The sequence below is a fragment of the Juglans regia genome, unplaced genomic scaffold (assembly GCF_001411555.2).
Source record: "Juglans regia cultivar Chandler unplaced genomic scaffold, Walnut 2.0 Scaffold_57, whole genome shotgun sequence".
In the NCBI taxonomy this organism is placed as follows: domain Eukaryota; kingdom Viridiplantae; phylum Streptophyta; class Magnoliopsida; order Fagales; family Juglandaceae; genus Juglans; species Juglans regia.
In genome coordinates, this window is record NW_023360567.1 from 68,421 (window position 1) to 86,194 (window position 17,774).

General features: G+C 33.8%; 1 protein-coding gene across 2 annotated transcripts; it reads left to right on the forward strand.

Annotated features, from left to right (window-relative positions):
* The first annotated feature begins 2,191 nt into the window (after positions 1-2,191).
* Positions 2,192-15,197, forward strand: LOC118345911 (bifunctional riboflavin kinase/FMN phosphatase-like). 2 transcript variants are annotated; one of them, XM_035687041.1, is made up of 10 exons: positions 2,192-2,359; positions 2,462-2,651; positions 6,962-7,092; positions 9,150-9,219; positions 9,467-9,535; positions 10,504-10,655; positions 10,737-10,814; positions 14,014-14,150; positions 14,248-14,340; positions 14,889-15,197. In XM_035687041.1, the coding sequence occupies exons 1-10, from the start codon at positions 2,278-2,280 to the stop codon at positions 14,991-14,993; spliced, it is 1,107 nt and encodes a 368-aa protein (XP_035542934.1). In that variant the 5' UTR covers positions 2,192-2,277; the 3' UTR covers positions 14,994-15,197. The 2 variants fall into 2 exon arrangements, with proteins under 2 accessions (XP_035542934.1, XP_035542935.1); XM_035687042.1 differs by having other exon boundaries at positions 9,470-9,535.
* Positions 15,198-17,774: the final 2,577 nt, after the last annotated feature.

Below are 17,774 nucleotides of genomic sequence, written 5' to 3' on the forward strand. Positions count from 1 at the left end.
AAAGGCAATCCTTAAAGAGATATACAGAATTGTCTGTGCTTCTTAGTTGAAATTTTTTTGTTTGAATTATTTCCAAAACTACGGATTTTTAGGAATTTTGAATTTTATGTTCTACATCGGAACGCCACGAAGACTGCATGTTTTCTACTAGCAATATGTTTAAAAATTGATTCAACCGAATGTGAGATATTCTTTTCTCAAGGCATCGAAATATGGGAAAAAATAATGTATTTGCAAGAAAAATAAAAGGCGGTATTTTTGTTTACTGAAGTGCGGAGTTTTGATGTCGCCTTATAAATAGGGAAGTACTATAATTATAAAAAGATTTTATAAAATTAAATTTATAAGTTAACGTGATTTTATATAATATGTTATATCTATTTTATAATAAAAATAGTTAACAATATGATGCATCATATCAAGTTATTTCCGTTTGTAAATTTACTTTTGTGAAATTTTTTTTTTATGTTTAAAACATTTATCTTATAAACACAAATTACATAACAAATTAAGCACGAACTTTTTTAGGGATTAATTGTGATTTTCTTACCAGGAATATCAAGTTTTGAACAATTGAGATGTGTCAATTTTGTTTTAATAATTCGAATTTTCGAAATGCAAAGCAATTAGTGAGTACTGGAGGGTGAAGGGGATATCTCTTTGTTTTGTTTCCTCCTTCAAAATCATGAATCATCACATCTAGTATTACTAATATATATAGAGAAATTCTATTTGTAATCCTGAAGTGGGGACTGCATGTGCAAGCACATGCTTAAATGAGAGAAAACATTATTTTAGGAGGGATAATTTTGTAATTTTATAAAATTTTAAAGTTAAAATAGCCTAAGCCTGCACATGCAGTCTCCAAGTGGGGACTGTACCTAGCATTGCTCATATATATATATATATATATATATATATATATATATATCATATTAAAGAGATTTTTTCATTAAATTATCTGAATGTACTTACATGAAATTCTTTGTTGGATGGTCTATACACATTTCAGATTAGTCAGAACGCTATTCCGGACACTCAGTATCAATAATAATAATAATAATAATAATAAAGTGATTAATTCGTGATTATGTTTGGGGGGAAAATCAATCTGGTGCTTGCAAGAAAGAGGAATAAATTCGTGAGCAAGCAGTTGAAAGCTTTAACCAGCAGTAGACAAGTGGTGGGCATTCATTGGTGAATATAAACATATTCCTGCAGCCTGAATTTATGTATCCTCCATTTTTAATGGGCAAAAGAGGGTATATCCATTATCCTCTCTCCAGATGCGCATACAATTATAAGAGTACCAATTATTTTTAGAGATCATCCTTTATCATCAACAGTTGCTGACACTGTATCAGTTGGTATCACCAGACATAGAACAAATACATCTTCAACGTTCAGGTAAAAAATAAAAATAATTTGATTTATAAGAGATTTTTATTTTAATTTTTTTAATAAATTAAATCTTATCCTTTCAATTAAATTGAGAGTGTGACACTGACTTCGAAATAGAATTTTTCTCAAAAAAAAAAAAAATGACCCAAATATCCTCTTTTGTGATAAAATAGTGTTTGGTCTTTTTTTAGTTTGTTTTCACACTTTATCTCCGTTCATTTTATTTAAATATTATGATTTTTTTAAAATTTTTATATAAAATAAAATAATTAATTCAATTTTTTTAAATTTTAAAATAAAAATAATATTAAAAAATATTTTATAATAATATTTTATTTTATTTTTTAATTTTAATATTGATTTATCTCGTTAAGAAATGACAGAGAGGGAATTTATATGAAAAATAAATATAGATAGAAGTTATTATTAAGAACATTTATTTTGTACACATAATGTGACATCATGTAAACCACACATCTTTTTAAATAAATATTAAAAATAATTAATTAGAGACAGTCACATAATGAATATTAAAGTATACTCTGCTATAATAACTTCTATTTTAACATTACTCCGTATGAATTGTGGAACTGTTTATGACCGCTTTCTTCTGCAGGAAAAAAAGCGGGAACAATTTGCATGAGATCTCATACGCTACAGAGCACCCAACAAATTGCCGTTGGCTGTCCCTTTCCCTCCTCTTCAAGGGTATTGATCCCTCCGCACGTCTCCTGTTATTGCATTTTATTCTTACTACGCTTCTATATCTTCCTTGTTTCACAACCTACACACGCACCACCATTTTGTCCTCTCTCTATCTCTCTCGCTCGCTCAAGACACGCACAAAACATACACACCCACTTCGCGGGCTTTACAATGAGCTGCTGTGAGTCTTGCAAACCCAAAACCAAAATTTTGGCAGTAATTCTAGACTTGGATGGGACCCTTTTAGACACAGGTCCTTTAATTCCTTTCAAAATCATGGCTCGTTCGTGTTCACTTAATGGTTTCTTTCTTGTTTTTCTTTCTAAATTCTATTTGCGTGGTTAATTGAGTGTAGAGAGAACTACAAAAGGCGTTTTGGAGGAGTTCTTGGCAAAATATGGGAAACAAATCGATAGGGAGAGGGAGGACAAGAAAAGGCTGGGGGCAACACAGAAGGAGTCAGCTGCTGGTATCGTTAAGGACTATGACCTCCCATTGACACCCGATCAGTATATCAAAGAAATCACACCTATGTATCGTGAAAAGTAAGAGTCTTTTTCTCTTTTTCTATGTCAATTTACTTAAAAGTGAATAAAAGATTAGCTTATATCTCCCTAGGATTTACTGCAGGAACATGTACGACACGATTTGATTGTTTTCTCTCTTTTTTCCTTGACGACCCTGTTTCGTAACCTATGCTTCTTCTTGTCTGTGAATTTTGTATAATTTTTATTTCATTTGTGAAAATATGCGCGTCAGGATTTTTTCTTGTTGTTATTTGTAACAAATATAAACTAAAAAATAGCCCACATGCGCATGCCCACACACACCTCAATCCTATTTTCTCCTTAATTTTCTTGGTGCATTTGTTAGACATCCTTATAAAGAATCTTATAGCTTTTGTTATTCATTTGAGAAATTTCATTCTATTCACTATATGCGGTCATAGAAGAAACTTTATTTTGATAAGAAACTTTTAGCACCCCAACATGCGTCTTTGTTAAGTTAACAAGTTTTGAATTGGACTAATCAAGGTGCTAGAAACAATAAATTACGGTTATAAAGGAACAGCTTTTGTCTTGATGTACTATCATAAATAATGCTATCACAAGCATTTAGATCTGAATGAATTGCACAAGGGAGATGCAGGTTTTATTAGGATTGAGCTATATTAACTTATTAGATCTCAAGTTTAAGGATTGGAAGCAGTATTTCTGTCATTATTGTCTATGATCCTTGTCTTTTCTTTTGTTGTCATTGTTAGTTATTTACTGCAAGCCAAGGCCATACAAAATAAAAGTCATGCATTTGGAATGTTTCAAAGAATTACATAAGAATTTTTATAATGATTGCGTAGGAAAACAATTTTCTACAGTCCATTTTAAGAAGATGAAGTTTCAGAATTTTACAGGAGAAAAGGTACTAGTTACTAGTTAGGTATGGCTGCTTTCTTAATGACATTTACATCTGTGTACTGATTTGCATGAGAGCAGTGGATGAATGACATGATCTGTATGATAATATTCAGGGGTGGAACCAAAATTTTGTGTTTGGGATGGGGCAACCTACCTAAAATTCATATAATCTTTCTATATGAATAATGTCTCTGTGTTTATGTAAAATAGAAACAGATAAATTAAGTCTAGTTCTATAGCAAGTCATAAACCATAATTGTATACGTAAGTTACATGTCTATAAACTCATTTGAAGGGAACTTTCCTTTCAATACAAAACTTTCCTAATTTATTATAGACATGTACAACCAAAATTCAAAAAAAAAACTTGGCATCTACTTCAAAATTATGCTCGAAAACGGTCTTTCATGGAATAAACTTAATCTATTATCATCCTTATAGTAAATATTTTTAGCAATATAAACTACCAAAGCTAGTGTAAAATCTGGATATTTTGGCGCCACAGCAAGGTCATAATGCTACAATTGAAATCTCAAACAGATTTCTTCCTCCATGAAATCTTCAGGATAAAACTTCTCATCTAATTTGCAAGTATTGCATCAACCTTGAATGGTTTATACACTTTGGCATTCATATTAGGAAGCATAGTATTATATAAAAACTTCCGGGCCCATATTAAGAAGGCTAGTATTTCATATACAACTCAAACTCCCGTTTTAATTTTTATAACTAACCCATCAAATTAGAAATTGTTTGGGGCCAAAACATTAATTTTGGACGGACTGCTTCATAGAAAATACACAGTACATTAGAATTTATACAAATTTAGGGGTGCATAAGAGCTATAAATTTATTTTTGGGTGGGAGGACTGCCTCATAGAAAATACACAGTACATTAGAATTTATACAAATTTAGGGGTGCATAAGAGATATAAATTTATTTTTGGGTGGGAGGGCATTTTCTATCTATATTTCCATATAAAACTTTTGGGGCAGAAGAATTATCAATTTTTTGGAAGAGTCAGGGGAGGCAATTTTCTGTTTATATAGAAGTGATAGAAGCTTTTGGGGGCGTATTAGAATGATATACTTTTTCATTCTTGTTGCCGGGGGGGCCACTAACCTTTGATATGGTTTCATCCCTGATGATAGTCAAAATCAGTACTGCTAGGCAGTTGTATCTTGACCCTTCCTGGTTTGCTCCTCAATGCCACTGTTTGTGCATATGATAGGAATAATTGCTGCTAGCACGATCTTTGATCCACACCAACTTGCTTGTGGTATACTCATATCATATCAGCATCTAGTTTCCCCTAAATGGAATCAGCTCAAGCCTTAAAGCTGATGCTTTATATTTAAATGATTATGTGTGGCACCTTCAGGTGAAATCTTCCATATGATTTGTTGTTTCTTGACATATTTTTTTATATCAGTAAATAAGAATTTTATTGAAATTGGCAAAGCCAAGTACAAGGGACATATACCAGAGCCACACCTAGGCATGACTGTCTAAAAATACAAGAAAATCATGTACGTTTATGCCATTAAATCTATTACAATCGACAAATGGAATAAAGTGTGAAGAAAAGAAGTTCTAAGCTCGTCCATTGTTAGTTCACAGTCCTCAAAACTCTGACCGTTCCTCTCCATCCATATGCACCACCATAGGCAGGTTGGTATCATCTTCCACATAGCTACAATTTGAGAGTTATCTAGGATGCCTTGCCAGCTGGCCAAAAGGTCAACAATCCTTCTTGGCATTACCCAAAAGAGTCCCACTCTCGCAAAGATATCGTTCCATAAGCTCATGGCTACCTCACAATGCAATAATAGGTGATCCACAAACTCGCCACTTTTCTTACACACATGTAACACTAATCCAATACAACAAGTCGGCGTTTCCTTAGATTATCTTAAGGTGAGAGTCTTCCCTAACGAAGTTGTCCATATAAAAAAAGAAGCTTTTAGGGGGGCCTTAGTCTTCCATATGTTCTTCCATGGGAATGTTCTTGTAGAGTGTGTCATAAGACTTATAGTACGGTACAGTAAATCTCCCCTTCTTGGATGGTGACCACATAATCTTATCCGCTCTAGTCACTCTAAAATTGTACACAAGATTGAAGAAATTTGTAAATGTGTCAATTTCCCAATCTTGGGCAGCTCTAAGGAAAATGATGTTCCATTGGGGAGAGCCACTACAGAGATCCATAAGCTCTGCTACTCAAGCTGCCTTTCTTTGTGCAATGCTATATAGTATTGGGTAGGCTTCTTTGAGGATTCGATCTCCACAGCATAAGTCATGCCAGGATTTAATTCTAGAGCCATCCCCAACTACAAAACATGTTGATTGATGGAGATTGGTGCAGCCTCTTCTTATGTGTTTCCAAAGCCCCAACCTCTGTGAACCACTCACCTCATTCGAGCACCATCCTCCCCACAATTCACCATATTTTAAATCTATAATCACCCTCCATAAAGCTCCCCTCTTTTTGCAATATCTCCATAACCATTTACCCAATAAAGCCTTGATGAAAACCAACAAATTCTGAATTCCCAGCCCGCCTTTGCTTATTGGGGTACAAACCGTAGCCCAATTCACCAAATGAAACTCAAATTTTTTGTCTATTCACCACCCCCCCCCCCCCCCCCCTCCCCAGTAGGAAGTCTCTTTGCAATTTCTCTAACTGGTGAGCCACCTTGCATGTATTGGAAATAAAGATAAGAAGTAAGTGCACAGGTTGGATAGAGTACTCCTAATCAACATAACTCTACAACCTTTGCAATTTCAGTTAGTGAAACTAGGCTACAGGTCAGTGAAGTGTGAAATCCGTAATGACATTGAAGTCATTGGCGTTTGTATTTAGCAGGACTAAGAAATAATGTAATTCTTCTAGCATTAGTATAATAGAGAGTAGTAAATGTTAGTAGCTTGGAGTTACTTAACAGTGGTTGTTTTTGTAATCATGAGAAGATCAGCTGTAAAATGTGGAAGTTGAGGACAATGCTGCTTAGAAATTGAACTAAGATGGATGGATAACAGAAGCATTAATGAGGCCTTCTGTCAACTTCAGGGGTAATTTTACAAGACAGATTATAAAGAAAATACAAGACATCTCTACGAGTATCATGTGTTAAATACCATTGACATTGACTGTAATGGTGATTATTTATTGATTAGTAATTAACTATAACAAAATATCATGAATACTCTGCTCGTATCCTATTAACCTTGCTTCTTTAATCACAATACACAGATATGATAAGATAGAGAGATCCATGTTAGACACCTTTGAAACTTACTACGTCAAATATATGTCTAATATTATTCTTTCAGAACACTGTGGTGTTGTCATGCTACTAAGCTTTCTTGTACAGTTATACTTGCATATGCGTCTGAATCATTTGTATAATCTTCTTACTCATTAATTGTATTCTTTTAGGTGGCAGAAAGCAAAACCACTTCCTGGGGCTAATCGACTTATCAAACATCTCCATAAACATGGAGTACCATTTGCTCTTGCTTCAAACTCCTTGCGAGAATACATAGATGCAAAGATATCCCACCATAGAGGTTCTCTTTTCTAACCTTTTTGGATAATAGCTTGAATCAAGCCCCCTTTAACCTCTTATTCTCCCTATACTGGAAAACTTTAAAATTACTGTTGTCATTTCCACTATCACACTGAAATAATTGATTTACGATTACTAAGAAACTAAACAACCAATCAAACTTTGAAATTATTGCGATTGTTTAAGCAAACGATCTAATTACTGGTCATAATACTTGCCAAAAGTTGTTGATGGATGGAGAACCATTTCCACTGTATAAAACATGGACATGTATCTTCTTGAAGCTTCCCTTTATGTGTAGAGAGAAAAATAAGCTGCTAGCAAACTGATAAAAATGGGATTTAGATGGATGGATCTCTCTCTCTCTCTCTCGATGGGGTCTAAACAAATTTCTTGATTATATATATATATACATAAATATATATTAGATCTGCCAATCTCTATGAAGCAATTTTAGAAGTTACCTCTTTCAATGAACCTCCCATTTCAGTTACTTTCCTTGAATGTTTAATAACATGATCAACAACAATTTTACATTCTCATACCATAATGGTCGATTTCTTGACAAATTCAGTTCAGGCTCCGGTAGTGGTGAAAGAGTCTTACATTGGTAGGTGTAAGTAAATAAATCAAAACAAAGAATCTGTTCACCATAGGTTCTAAAAAGATAGAGGCTGGAAAAGAAATTATAGAGAACCTACAATTATAGAATTTTATATTAGCTGCATTATGGTGTAATTCCATTACAACCCATGCTTTTTCCACCATAATCATCTCCTACCCTTGTATCATGAACACGATTGGTTAGATGAAAAGTAATCTCCATTGGCATTACAGATTTGAGGTAGAAAATAATAGATACCAATGGAATTGGGTGGTGAAGCTTCTGGATTTGTGTATAGCATGCACAATGATTGTGGTTTGAAATAGGAAAACCGAACTGTAAATTATCTCATACGACTCTTGACCTTTACGTATTTCGTATTGACACGATCTAAGTTCCAATTGTTCTATGGACACCTCTTGAGGTAACCGAAAGTCCATATATATATATTCTTTTTCTTACATTTTTTGTCCATTTAACAAGTGAAAAGTACGAAGGGTCTCTTGATTTTTCCAGGAAATCTTGGTAGTTATACCCTGTAATTATTTTCACCACTAGGATTCTTTTTTAATGGACTAGATAATTATACCATTAATAGAAATGAGATGCATCATTGGAGGTGGCGATAGATTTAATCATGTGAAATCACCACTTGTCCCAAAAGTTTAAGCTAGTGGGAAGAGGTAGATTTAATTATTTGTATTATATTCTTAACAGTTCACTGAGTCGAAATTAACAAAAGCCTTGGATGATTAGTTGAGTGCGACTGCCCAGGTGAGGTAGTGACAAGTTTCCTGATTGTGGATTTGAGGTTATTAGATAATGGTGTAGTGATAGCTTTCTAGAGAAGAGGAAAATTCTTCCTGACATGGCATGGGATCCACATTATGTGCTTTCTATGTTAAGTGGGTGGAAAGTTTGAGGGAAGGAAACTATTTGGACTGTTGGCTACCTCAGGGACTTTCCATTGAAAAATTGAAATTGAGAGGATATCTTTTTCATTGGCCTTAGCCTCTTAAGCAAAGGAGTGTGTACGACATAATATACAAATCAAATTACTACTGTTATACCTATAGAACAAATGGACAGTATCATAGCATGTGCTTGAAAATAAAATGAAGTGAGTACATGTCTAAATTTGTAATGTTAATCTGGGCCCATCGTCTGAAAAAACATCTGCTAGAATGAATAAACATATTCTCATCTTCTGCGTAATTTTTTCCTTCACCACCCCTGCACCATTGTTGGAATTTTGTAACTTTATTATCCCTTAGAATTTCACAGGTGGGCTTGGCTTACTCAAATGCTTATGTTTCCTCTTCATTTTCTTTGTTGTCTCTATTTGTCTCTCCACAATCCCCTTATTTATGCCTTAGTTTCACTCTCAATAGATTATTGGTTTTTCTGTATTAATCCCACGTCAATTTATCTGTCCATTTAAATTATATTTTTAGGGTGGAAGGAATACTTTTCAGTAATTCTTGGAAGTGACCAGGTTAAAGAAGGAAAGCCTTCTCCATATCTGTAAGGATTTTCACATTGTCCGGTGTAAAATTAAGGTTGCATTGAAAACCACATCGAATCACTATGAGTAATTCTTTTTTTTTTTAAATCATAAAAGAATAATAGTTATCAGTATGTTACAGAAAAATTTCAACTCAAATCCAAAACATAACATGCTAAAAAAAATACTGGTATGAGAAAGAAATTTTATTTTAGACCATCAATCATTATTTTTCACATGTATTCATATGAATTCCTAAATTGCTAGCAGATTTGAAGAGGCTGCAAAGAGAATGGGTGTAGATGCAGCTCACTGCCTGGTGATTGAAGACTCTTTGTGAGTTAAACTAGAGATCATATGTATATAATATTTCTCCTCATTGTGCATGTTACTTTTTTTTGTTCATGATTTATGAAAAAGATGCGAAAATATAAATTCAATAGCCTTTTGTAGCTTTTGCCTAATAAATGTTGGTTGCATAAGTTTCTTGGATTCACTCTGAATGGTAGCTTTGTCACTAAGTTGCATGACTTGACATCCTTGAGTGTTCAATGCTGTACAATGACTTGTGAAAAGCTAGCATATTATTTGTACTGGTTTATAAGGACCGCTATGCTCTACAACAAAAATCTCTGATCTGTGAAATCAAGTTAGACTGTTTAGTTTTTCTAATGGATCTGAAGGTTGCTTTCTAGAAAGAGACCTGTTATTCTTAATTAGCAATAACCAATGCTTGTAGAGGATGACCATGCCAAGTGTTGGAGGGGCTTTTCTTCATTAAGGAAAACAACGAAGGCAGTGAATAATGCTTAAGAATGCAAACCTCTTCCCTGTTTTGATAAAAATTTACAAGTTAAATTTGTAAAGCAAGAGTTTTAAGGAAATGCTCTAATGATTCTGTTCAAGGCTGTTGAAAGTTATCATATATAAGCATTGTATTATTAAATAATGTGATTTCGAGACACTATCACTGCAAAATCACTTTTAAGTAATCATTGAATATGTTTTGCTTGAAGTGCCTTAAGTCTTGAATGATCTCAAGATATGCAATAATACCAAAGATAAATCAACCAAAGTAAATCACAAGCGTGATATGTTCTTGACAATAAAATTCGGCTGGCTTGTTTCTTTCTTGGTTTTGTACACTGTCTGCGTTACTGTTTTTGATTTGGCATATGCTGAGAAATTCATTATATCTTTGCAACTTTGTTTTTCTGATTTCTTTTTGTCTTAATATATTATTTTGCAACTGTGGTTATCAAATCATTGAACACAATTTAATCTTGATCAGTTAATCTATATAGGGTTGGTGTTAGAGCAGCTAATGCTGCCAAAATGAAGGTAGTTGCTGTCCCACCCCATACAGAAGCTGGTTGTTCTTCCCTAGCAGATTCTGTGCTTCATTCACTTCTAGAATTTCAGCCTGAGCTATGGGGTCTTCCACCATTTGAAGACTGTAAATATTTGTCTCTAAACTCTTAGCTGCAGGCGCTTCCATTCCCTGATTGAATGATTTGTTGTAAAATGATTTTTTCAGGGATAGATAATGCTTTACCTATCGAACCAATTCATGTGAGCATTGTATCAGTCAATGGATCAGCGACTGAAGTTGCAGGTTTGTTATAATTTGTTTCTTACCCACATTATTTCTACAAGTTTGGTAACACTAGTATCAGCTCTTATGGCAGTTCTCTTCCCTTAAGAATGACATAGGGGGTAAAGTAGTGGGTTTAAATTAAAGCCTACTAGATGTACTTACCAATGAAAAAATTATCATAGACAACTTTTCTTCTTCTTCCACACTCTGGCTCATACTCATGCTGTAAATTATGTCATAATTTTCTTTTCATTGAACATTGAGGTAATTTTGATAGTCAAATTACTCACAGGAATTGATTTTGACCCTATGCTTGTGATAGCGGAAGATGGGTTACTCCGTGACTAACCTTATCAACACCACCTTGGGCATACAGGGTCAAAAATCTGGCACACCAGATGAGAGAAATAATGACTGAACTTTTTATAGTTAGAATGGAGTGATTTTATATATTACATTTCGTAGGTGTTTGTTTTTTACTCAGGGTGGAGTTTAAAATCTCAATTATCACTCGTAAAAGAAATAGTTCTATTTTTTTTTTTTTGATTCTCAGTATACAATTAGTGATATACAATGAATTTATAAAAATTAAAGATTTTCTAAGATGACAAAGTCTTAGATTGTAAAGTTGAAACTTTTGTTTTAGAGATCTTCGAATGAGGTATCATGTCAAATCTATTTGGAAAGAACTCGCCTCAAGTTAACATTCAGGATCAAGAATCTTCCAAGTACGAAAGAATAGAAGAGACATTTTGACCACTTCAATCCTTTAGTCTTGTTTCACACAATTGAGCACAACAAGCGACTCGGAATTTATACTTGAGAAGAAATATTAAATCAGAGTCCATATTGAAGGCCTCGTTTGGGAACACATCTCATCTCAAAATTTCTTATAATTTTCTTCTCAAACATCACTCAAACACACACTTTTCAATTTCAAATCTTCAACTTTTTCATCTAATCATTATCTCATTACAACTTTCCCAAACTTCCCAACAAAATACAAAAAATACAACTTTTTCAAATTCCAAAGGACCAAAACAAAAATTATATTCTAACAATATTTTAACTTTATAATATTTTTATTCAACTTTTTCTCTCATTTCCCAATACCTAATAAAACATTTTAACTCAAACCATTTCACTACTATTTACAAACAATTTCACTATTATTCACAAATTTCTCATCTCATCTCATTCCCCAAACGAAATCCTTGCAATAACATCCATGGATGTTAGCATGCTGCTTTTCAATAGAATATGGGATCTGGAGACACTCACATCCAAATCTGATTTCAGTGAAATCTCCATGTCTTCTCTTGATAAATCTGAAATAAATCCTCTGCCAACAACATTGATTGGTATTGCAAGTATCCGATTCAATAAGATTGTCATCATTCTTATCAAGACCATTTATATTTTCTTAATTGACTTCAGTATAGCCTTCAAGTAATATATTCATTTGAATACTTAAGTAGTCAACATGTGCCTCTTTTGTCGATCTCTTTTGAATGCCAACCTCCAAAGTTATATCTTCTCTTGATGGTGAAACATGAAATCTCCTTAGTCTAAAAATCTCTGACCAATAATCATGATTGGTATAGGAGAGCATTATGACATGTAATCCAAAGATTCCAAGCAGCCTTTTCAAAATTTTAGCTATTAATGAATTCTATCCTTGCCTTGTCAATCTCTATCACCTTGTATTTTTTACCCACTGTTTTAATACAATTGCCTAAACTTGTACAATGAAGAATTCACCTTTTTCTCTTTGGATAAATCAATCAAACCTAAACCCTTATAACATAAAGCACAGCATGCTAACCAATCATGGAAATATTCCTTGTAAGACAATTATCAAACTTTGCATTCTTTCATAAAACCTAAAACCCTTACTTATAACATGAAGCACGACGTGCTAGCCAATTGGTTGTTCTCTGCACTATGATTATCCTTTTCCAATAAGCATGGATCCTAAATCCATGAAAAAGGTCCTGATATTTTATGGTTTCTTTATTCCATTTCCTGTTCATAGGATTAAATGTCACCTTCTAAGATGCTATGCTACTACCTAAATGAGACCACCTCTTAATCGTTGTCATTAGGATGTTCCCTTCAGCTTTGTCATTGAGGCAGAAAATGAGGCCAACTATGTTTTTGACACTAGGTGTAGTGTGATACATAGGAAGGGAAGCTGCACTGTTAAACCCTATCAACACCGAGTGATGACCCCTGAGGTTGCCTTGACTGGCATTTGGGTATGCATCCCATGTTATTGGCTGAGGTTTGAATCTCCTGATTAGACTCATGACTTAATGAGAGAAAACTCATGTGTCAGGAACGGGAACACCTATATAATGTTTCTCCCTATACCAAAACAAAGAATAAAGAAAACAGAAAACCCGTAGTATTAAAAATCTTGCCCAAAAACTGACAGACACAAAGGCCAAAATTTTATTGGTGGTGGCATGTTTGTCATTTCACAGCAAGGAGGCCAATTTAAAGGCTCCGTAAAACAATTAAGAGGATGGAGATTTCTAAAACAATCATAATTAGTGTCCTACATTAGAGGCTCACTTTCTCTATAATATCTATAATCATTCACAAACAATAAGCTAATAAAAGATCTATAATCATTCACAAAAAAGAAACTAATACCTATTCTAGAAAATTTTGAAAATTAAAATAGTTTAAAAAAGCACCCCAATGACATGTACAACGTCCATACCTCTGAGGGTGTTTTAGTGATAAGAGTTTTTTCTCGTGTGGTTTCATGGATGGGAGGTCACGGGCTTGAGTCTCCATGTGCATAATGCTAAGGAGACGAACTCTTGCCCATGATCCCTATTCACGGTTTTATTCCACTAGGCCCTTGGTGGGGCTGGGGTCAAGTTATAATTTAAGTCTGTTGTGAAGGATTGCTTGTGATTTCCACTGTCTGGGACCCTCTTGAGGGATCATATAAGGATGATAGTATGTCTAGGCAAAGAGTAGTAACCTTTGATCGCTCTCTTATCGCTCTATTTGTCGAGAAGAAGAAAGACATGTTCGATGTCCCATGTCTTGTTGGGAACTGAGAAACTTGATGTTCACAGACAAGATCAACACATTTTGTGTAATTGATTATCTGATTCATAAGTTTGGTGGCTGTTATGGGTTTTTTATTTCATATTGTGGCAATTGTATTCTATGTTAACAACCTCGTACATATATCCAGAGGATGGGACGTCTGCTCTTCCAGATCAAGTCTTTGGACTTTACTTTGGTTGGGCCAAAGTTGATATGAATAAAAGCTTCAAAGTTGTGGTTAGCATTGGATGGGACCACTGCTCCTGTATTGCTAAGAGAAAAATTGTGAGTAATTAACCCTTAAATGTTCGATTACCTATCCTTTTGTGTCCTTGTATATAAACACAAAATTATTCACATAATTTTGGTTCTCTTTTTGCAGTGTACATATGTAATTGATGGAAACAATGACCATCTATCTGATCAACAGATCCAGCTCCTGCTTGTTGGGTACATTCGTGAATTGAATGGCAAGGTAATGACACTTTCAGATATATAAAATTAGATAATAGATAATAATAAGTTGCAACCTGCAACTCTGACAATTTAATATTGATTGAAGAAGAAAGTGCACAACCAACTGATCTGCCCACTAGATCAGCAAAATACTTTTTCTCATTTTTTCTAAAGCAGAAGGTAGCACTTAAAGGTGCTAGGTATTTTTATTGATCATTGCTACGATGCTCTGCTCTTTTCTTCCATTTATGCTCCATTTGGTTACCAGAATTTGGAAAAAAGAGCATATATTTTTTTTCTGAGAATCATTTTAGGTGAAGGTAAAGTTATTCAACTATGATAAATATATGTCTGTGTTTGTCCACCATTATATATATATATATATTTCTGTGTTCTAAATATGTATGTATGTATGTATGTATACAAATTATAAAAATTAAAGCTATTCAACTGCTTGCCTGTGATATCTATCTCTCTTTGAGGCTGAAGAGACTTTGTTACTTCTAAAAAATATGTTGGCTGCTTATATTGCAGTCTTCTTATGTGGGAATTTGAATGCATGTACAGGATGTTACATCCTTGAGTGTGGAAATGCTTGAAGAATACAATTGCATTGCAGGTGCTTCATTGGATCTGCCTGTGTTTGTCCACCATTCTTCTTGTTGTCTGTAGTACTCATTTGGATCCGACGAGAAAGTGAAATGATGTATCCTGATGTTTCTTTGATAGTACTTTGACAATTTGGCATTGTGTAACTGCAAAATAATTTGCTCTTCATTTTGTTGAAAGGATGTACTGAATAAGCCACAATTTCATTATGAACGTCGCATCTGTTCTTTATAACAGAATCCCCTTTTCATGGGGAAAGTATTGCAATATTTTTTTTTTCATTTTGTTGCAAAATAACCATGTAATCATGCATCCATTTTGAAATCAAACAAATTTCGTTCTGTTTATACATTGAGGGAGTAAAATCGTATGCCACTGTAAGTTGGAATTTGGTGGTGAAGTATAGTTCTACTAAAGATGCTTTTTTTAACTGCTGCACCAATCTTCTTGCCTGGGTTACTGCTGCATATTCTGTTTATGTAATGAATGCAACTTGCTATTGTATGGATATTTATTTCGTTGTTTAGCTGTGCAGGGTGTTTCCAACTTCAAAGCTCTCTCTCTCTCTCTCTCCCCTGTAGACAATAACTCCTGCTCTCCTTCCGTATTTCTGGAAAGCTCTTATAGAAGAGGCTAGCTTGCTTTCTCTCTAGAATTGTCAATTATCTTTGGTGGTGATCATGTAACTCTGCAGGCTCTACTGCTGGTTGTGATCCTTAGTTCCATTTCTGTGGCACAGTTTTTTTGTCACATTTATTTTTATATCTTTTTCTTTCGTTACGAACAACTGTAGTACATTGACCATATTTTATTTTGTTCCTTATTATTAGTTGTGGCAATAAAGACTTAAGCTCGCTGAGGTTATGTGTGATATAAATAAGGAGAAATTTTGTCACTCAATTATTGTATTCTCGTAGAAAAAAGCTTGATTTATAAGGAGATCTTTCAAAAATAAATTTATAAAATGTAGTTTGTTGTGTTATATTAGATTATAAAGATATTTTTATTATAAAGATCTAACGTATTACATATGTCCACATCAATTTGTGATCTTTTGTGCGAGTTTTTTTTTTTTATAAATCTAGCATTTCTATTTAATTTTTATGTTTCAGTTTTCTATTGAATAACCATGCAGGATTGGTAGTAGTGTATAAAACAATGCTCGAAAAATCAGAATCGGGTAAGGACCGATTCAATGAATTGGGCGATTCATAACAGTTTTAAATCGGTTATGTTGATAAAAAAGAATTAAAATTCATATATAATGCAATTGAAGTGTTTAATATTATGTATAAAAGAGTCAGAAGCAATAAATTCATCAACTAAACATGTAATTTATCGACATTTTACTTTTGCCTCGTATATGAATAAAATAAAAATCATTAAGTTATAAGCACATGGCAAATATACTATCTTATGCACAATCACAAATTTATTATAAAATACTTATTCATCTTCTGATTTTTTGTTTCAACTAAAGAAATAAAAGAACTACATGTTTTATCTTTCAATTTTTGTACAATTCTTATTGCATACAATGATGAAGTTAATATATGTTTACTTTTATCATATATTATTATTACTATTGTACCTGAAATTAAAAAACAAACTCAATTGTTAAACAATTTTAAAATAAATATAGATTAATTGGTTTAAAATTGGCTAAAATCGATTGATTGAAGCGGCTCAATGAATGATTCAAAATGTTTACTGAAATCGATTCGGTTTCTGACCAGTTTGAATCGAACTGTTCTTTCAAACCTTGGTATAAAGGTATATTTTATCTACTTCTTTATCAAAGGCTTGTTTTAAATTTTAATCCAACTCTCAGAAAATAGAAGTACCTTAAAAATGTGCCTATAGAGAACAAAAGTATGGTTTATGGATCAAATTTTAAGGTTTAGAATATAAGAAATAAATATATGAATTGGACCTCCAAATTTTTATAAAATGCTCGAGTGAATTCGTTAAAAAAACGTTAAATGTTCAATAAATATTATGATATCTAATTCATATGTCAATCTTTTTCTTATCTTAAATTCAATCAAACGCATTAGAAAATTCAAATCCATATCAACTCTCATTTTCACTCATTTTCCCGCGCACTCGTTATAAAAAGCATACGTAATTTCATGCTTAGGAAATTATCGACTTGTCCAAAAGTTGAAAAAGATAATAAAGTAATGTAAAAACTATACGAAAATATAATAGAGCCTGATCCAACCGAATATTCCAACCGACCCGAAGTTCGTAGTGAAAAGCAACCCGCCAACTCTAGCAGCTCTGATCCGGTACCGTCGATCTCTTGATTCTCTTCCTCTTCGACTTCCCTCGCTGCTCGCCTGGCTCCGACCCAACAACACACGACGACGAAGCTCCATCGCCCCCCTCACTCACGCCTCCCCGATCCGAATCCTTTATCGGTATCTGCTTTGTGCCGGAATCCGGGACGCTGTGTTTCCATGAGTTCAGGGTTTGGATCGAGGTCACGCAGCACTCTTGCCAGTCGAGTTCGTTCAGGTCGGCGATTACGTCCTCCAGAGCCACGAACGCCAACGACGAAACGTTGTCGTTCAGTGTGCAGCGCGAGGGATCCATGAGATCCAGTGTGTTCACTGCGTCGGTTACCACTTTCTGTGGCAATGTTGAAACAGAGGATGCGTAATTAGGATCCGTTTGGTTAATGAGAAAATGTAAGAAATTGAAACAAATTTGTAGGTTATTCAGATAATATTTTGGCCAAGTTTGTGAAGCTTTTGACTCTCTTTTGGAACAAAAATAACAGAATGTTCGTTGTGTTTGTAAATGCACTCCTTCAACAGAATGTTTATTGTGTTCGTAAAT